A 6,000-nucleotide genomic window follows, 5' to 3' on the forward strand; every position below is an offset into this window, starting at 1 on the left:
TCGGCTTCATAAGAGGCCCTCGCTCCCACTTTGCTCTGTTCTTTCACTGTTTATTACCAAGAATTACCTTGTTTTGGTCCGTCAGAGCTGCAGCAGCTTCTGTTTTTAATCGCATCCCCGGTCCATAATATGCGCATTGTCTTTCCAAAATAGATTTGCCATCTAACGAGGTTCTTTTATTCACTATTTTCTTTTGTTTTCGCAGTTCAACGCACTGACTCACTTCCCCTCCCTTCATTATTGTCCCGTCTCTGGCCTTCACTTTCCCCATTTCGCTTTTCATTTCTTTCTTCACAAACCGCGTCTCCTCCTTTCTGTTCCCAATGCTAGCTCTGCCGTTTGTTCGTTGTTCTATTCCGCTCTGCTCTCTGCTGGTCTTCACTGTGCTTCTCTGTTCTGTTCTGCTCTGTTCTGTTGTGCACTACTATGTTCTGCCCTGTTCAATTTTCCAATGTTCTGTTCAGTTATATGCTTCCCTGCCCTATTATGCACTGTTCTGTGCTTCCCTGCTCTATTTTGCATTGTTCTCTGCTGCCCTGTTCTGCCCACTTCTCTGCTGGCTTTTTCTTTTGGGCGCTGTTTTGTTCTATCCAGTTTTGCGCTGCCCTGTTCTGGCCACTTCTGTGCTGCGTTTTTGTGTTCGGCACTGTTCCCTCCTGCTCAGATGTTCTACCCACTTCTAACTAGTAAGATGAAGAAACTGGGGGGGGAGGTCTCTCAAAGGACCATAGCCAATCTAATTAAGGGTGTGGCTTAAAACACGTAAGCTAAACATCTGTGCTTAGCATAGTGTGCCACACTACTGCTATTTTGCTGCTTCTGTCATAGCATCCACATATATGATACAAGTAACATTACACCTACAACAAGCCAGTACTATTGGCTTTGTCAATGGCTGTTATTTGCATATTACTAAGGACAATTAAAAGATGTGCTGCTTCTCTGTGCTTGTTTAATTTTAATAGCATCATAGTGTTTCACACCATGTAATATCTAATACTAGATTGGCATCTAGTCTCCTTGGGACTCACAAACTTCTTCTCAACAATTTCCCTATACCATCCTGGATAACTTAGCACAGGAACATTCTTCTCATACGCGAGTATGAGCTAAAGACATTGCAAATAACAATGCCTTTTATTTTTGTTTTGGATTTTAAAACATAAATAAAAGGCATTGCCGTTTACAATGCCAACAGCTTAAACTCGCGTAAATCCGAGACCTATTGCATTGCAAATGCTTGTTTTTCATTCTATTACCCCTAAAGCAGTATCTGTAATTTTTGTTCTCAAGATGTGTTCTCATTAAAGGCAATAATATATTCTCCTGCCTTGGGTGTTTGAGCACCCGCCATAGGAGCAGATAGTTCATCCTTCATGTTGACTTTGGCAACTTTGTGCACTCATGATTGAAATGAAAACTCTCAAATGTAATGACTCAGTAGGGGTCCCCAGAATTCAATAGTGATTCCATTATTCCATGTTCCAGTAATGATTATTTGGGGGTCCACAGAAATCAAAAGGTTAAGAACCACTTGCCTAAAGGATAATTTATGACCTTTAGGAATTTCCTTTCTCTGATTCCTGGGTTTTTCACAAAGAATTTCTGCACTGAATCCTTGTTTTCCATTCTGAAGAGAAATTAATAACATTCTAATGCTCTTTCTGAATCCTCAGTCATATTCTGCTGAGCAAACTCTGCACTGCTTTGATGTTTGTTTTTGTTCATTGATAGAATTAGGCTAATTGCCACCTCTGGTTCTTTTGAGTAGCAATCCTACCCACGTCTCTTTTGGAAGCCTTGTGTCTAGACTCTGAATCAGAGTCGGTTGGAGTTTACCAACCCCTATATGTGCAGGACTAGGTATTCCAGGTTCTTTGGTGTTTATTAAATACCTCACCCATTGTTAAATTTCGGCAGGTCAAATCTGGCAGGTATTAAACAGCGAATGCAGTATTTAATGTGAAATCCGAATTTTGGTACAACAAGCAATCATCTGTATGTTATCCCCCAAAAATTCAGAATAGGTGCTATTTATGGCACACAATAAATCGCGAACACCATGGTGTTAAATTTTATTGTTTGTGATAAATAGCACCTACACATTCGACACACTAAGGAGCAGGGTCTTGGTCAGAGCTGAGCTTGATAAAATACAAAGATGTGTTGCAGCTGGTGCTATTCAGCAGTCAGCAATATTAATTCAAGGTGATGGTTGTGTTGAAATATCTCACCACCCTTGTAAATGACCCTCCTGATTCCCTCTACCTTCTAGCATCTTCCTTCCTGTGCAATACCATCTACGTCTACATGTCCTTGGATAGTGTGTTGCAGCTGGTGCTATTCAGCAGTCAGCGCTATTCATTCAAGGTGATGGTTGTGTAGAAATATCTCACCACCCTTGTTAATGACCCTCCTGATTCCCTCTACCTTCTTGCATCTTCCCTCCCGTGCAATACCATCTACGTCTACATGTCCTTGGATAGTGTGTTGCAGCTTGTGCTATTCAGCAGTCAGCACTATTCATTCAAGGTGATGGTTGTGTAGAAGTATCTAACCACCCTTGTTAATGACCCTCTTGATTCCCTCTACCTTCTAGCATCTTCCTTCCTGTGCAATACCAACTACGTCTACATGTCCTTGGATAGTGTGTTGCAGCTGGTGCTATTCAGCAGTCAGCAATATTCATTCAAGGTGATGGTTGTGCAGAAATATCTCACCACCCTTGTAAATGACCCTCCTGATTCCCTCTACCTTCTTGCATCTTTCTTCCTGTGCAATACCATCTACGTCTACATGTCTTTGGATAGTGTGTTGCAGCTGGTGCTATTCAGCAGTCAGCAATATTCATTCAAGGTGATGGTTGTGTAGAAATATCTCACCACCCTTGTAAATGACCCTCCTGATTCCCTCTACCTTCTTGCATCTTCCTTCCTGTGCAATACCATCTACGTCTACATGTCCTTGGATAGTGTGTTGCAGCTGGTGCTATTCAGCAGTCAGCAATATTCATTCAAGGTGATGGTTGTGTAGAAATATCTCACCACCCTTGTAAATGACCCTCCTGATTCCCTCTACCTTCTTGCATCTTCCTTCCTGTGCAATACCATCTACGTCTACATGTCCTTGGATAGTGTGTTGCAGCTGGTGCTATTCAGCAGTCAGCGCTATTCATTCAAGGTGATGGTTGTGTAGAAATATCTCACCACCCTTGTAAATGACCCTCCTGATTCCCTCTACCTTCTTGCATCTTCCTTCCTGTGCAATACCATCTACGTCTACATGTCCTTGGATAGTGTGTTGCAGCGGGTGCTATTCAGCAGTCAGCGCTATTCATTCAAGGTGATGGTTGTGTAGAAATATCTCACCACCCTTGTTAATGACCCTCCTGATTCCCTCTACCTTCTTGCATCTTCCCTCCCGTGCAATACCATCTACATGTCCTTGGATAATTGCTTACCGTTTCCAGAAGCAAACTATTCAATGAATCGTTGCTCATGAGTTATAATCACATGTCAGAACTCTTAATATATACATAAATGCTTTTTGTTGACATTACTGATAGCATACCACTTTCCATGTCTGTGGTCACTGAGGCCACACTGTATTCCAGAAGCTACTTCGGTTCTCTCATTCATTCAAACACTTAGGAAACTAGTACAAATCTGTTAGTCAGAGGACTGCTAGATGTGCGGGGGCACAGCCGTGGTGCTTTCCCCCTCCGCCCCATTATGAGATGGGTGGTGGGACTGCCACAGCTCTGCCGCAGCCAGCGGGAAACCGCCGTTCCCTGGCGGTGTTGCAACGGTGTGGAGGCATTAAAATGCTTGGCGGGACCACTGTGGTTCCGCCAAGCATATTATGAGGTTCCTCTCCGCCAGGGTTTTCATGGCAGTTCCTCCTCCATGAAAACCCTGGTGTAGAAGAAACAAAAGAGGCCCTAAAGAGCCCCTGTGCCTCTGCACCCTGTGAATGCACACAAGGGCGCACAACATGTGCCACCCTGTGTACAAACACACCAGTTCCTGCACGGCATGGACTTTTTAATCCAAGCCGTTCAGGAACTGTTTTGGGAGTTTCCAGTGCTGTGTCTGTTTTTAAAGGCATTGCTGTTGGAATGCCAAAGAAAGCCCGCCAGACATGAGTTACACAATTGTAATTTGGTGGGTGACCTCACCGTGGGTTTGGGGGTCTGGCGTTGGGGCGGACCCAGCCAAACTCGTAATCGGGCCCTTAATCTGTTTTACCTAAAAAAAATCAAATTAAGTTTGACATAAGTGATCATTTGGACAGGAGGATGATTGCCCTACCTACTAATGTATTCTCTCTCAATGTGTGTATTTTTTAAAATTCGAAATGTCATTTTACCACTCCATCAGCTCCCGTGCCTGCAGGGTTTTTACTAAACTTTCAAATTCAAGCCGTACTATGTACATCACAGCACTTTAGAGTACATCGTCCATTTGGGGCTCAGCCTTTGTGCTAATAAGTCCCTTTTCTAGTTCTGTCCCACAAAATAGGTTTTTCAGAGGCTACATGCACTCAAGAAAAAAGACTACCCCAACAAATTAGCAATCTTCGTGCAAGGATACCAATTTTGGATGCAGACTTTAGAAACAACTCCTGTGTACCAATCCAGTACTTTGTTGGGTGCTATCCCTCGAACATTAGCACCACAGGCAGGAACCCATCAAGTGGAGCCCATCTACACAGTACTTTCTTACTTTGGCAAAGTGTGGCTATGAAAGGCGGCCAGCACCCGTTCAGCCGTCTGAAGTGGCCACTGATGACCATGTTGAAGTTTTGAGCAGAGGTCTTACGTGAACGAATAAGTGTCCCACTCACTAGATCGGTGACTCGTGTTCCTGCATTATGATGTTCCGTGGAAGAAAATGACAATGTTTACCGTCCTGCAAGTAATTGAGTTTAAATTATTTGATCATATTGGTTTGGAAACCGGAAGACTGACTTTATTTTCCAATTCTCCCTTTTCAGGAGTGTGTCTATTGTGCAGAGGACACAAAGGGTGGCGTGTCTACGTCCAATGATAAGGGCATCATAGACCTGAATATGAGTGACATGGGATCCCAGTGAGGAACGCATCCAAACTGCTAAACTGAAGGCCACCGTGCTTCAAAAAATAGACAATTTACAGAGGAGGAGGAGGAAAATAAGAGAGCAGCTGCATAAAACCAAAAACGCCTACAGAGTTGTGCATATATATTTTTTAATTTTTTTAAATATATGAATTCCTTTAAAAGGGACTTTTAAATTATATTTTGTGTGTTTTTTTTTTAAATAAAATGTGTTTTCTTTTTTTTTTTTAAATAAAATTTATTTTTATGGAGGGGTAATAGGGAATTCGATTTTGTCAGTTGCCTCTAGTGTGTATTTGAAGATGTTCACGTCTTGTATTGTATTTTGTACAATAAATATATAAATTTCGTTTTTAGAATGTCCAGATTTCTCAAGTTGTGTTTTTAACCAAACTTGAGCTGACTATGCAATAGTATGTATTAGGGACGATACCTCCATTTCTGTGTTATTGGTTTTGTTCTTAGTCACTGCATTGTTTGGCGTGTTCATGTACCAGATGACTGGCAGAATTTTCACCTTCTAGTTCCATACTTTTGCTCGAGTGTGTTCAGCCGAGGTTTGCTCATAAAAATATTATCATACAATTAATGCATAGTGTACACCTTGATGGTAGGGAGGTAAAAATGTCCATTGTTTAAAACTAAGGGTGTGAGAAGTGGGTTTTTTTCTTGCATAGTTCACATATTTCTCTCAAAAAGTGCAAAAAAAAACCAAAAATCAGCAAAGGGTCCAACTTTCTATACTAATTGGGCTTTCGTGAGAATCATGATGTGCACACTTTTTTAGTTTCACATACACACTCTTTTCAACATTCTGTGATTAACCATACCTTTCGGCCACATGTGTTGAGTCACCCTCAAGGAAAATCAAAACAAGATATGCATGTGCGTACAAAACATTTGT

General features: G+C 41.9%; 1 protein-coding gene across 1 annotated transcript in view; it reads left to right on the plus strand.

Moving 5' to 3' along the window:
* The window catches only part of LOC146785466 (period circadian protein homolog 2-like), a 484,700-nt gene extending 479,245 nt beyond the window's left edge, over positions 1-5,455 (plus strand). Inside the window, exon 22 of the mRNA XM_085634530.1 lies at positions 4,996-5,455. Within this exon, the coding sequence (XP_085490656.1) occupies positions 4,996-5,094 (99 nt within the window). The 3' untranslated portion in view covers positions 5,095-5,455. The remainder of the gene's footprint in view (positions 1-4,995) is intronic.
* The last annotated feature ends 545 nt before the right edge of the window (positions 5,456-6,000 follow it).

The sequence above is a fragment of the Triturus cristatus genome, chromosome 11 (genome assembly GCF_964204655.1).
Source record: "Triturus cristatus chromosome 11, aTriCri1.1, whole genome shotgun sequence".
In the NCBI taxonomy this organism is placed as follows: domain Eukaryota; kingdom Metazoa; phylum Chordata; class Amphibia; order Caudata; family Salamandridae; genus Triturus; species Triturus cristatus.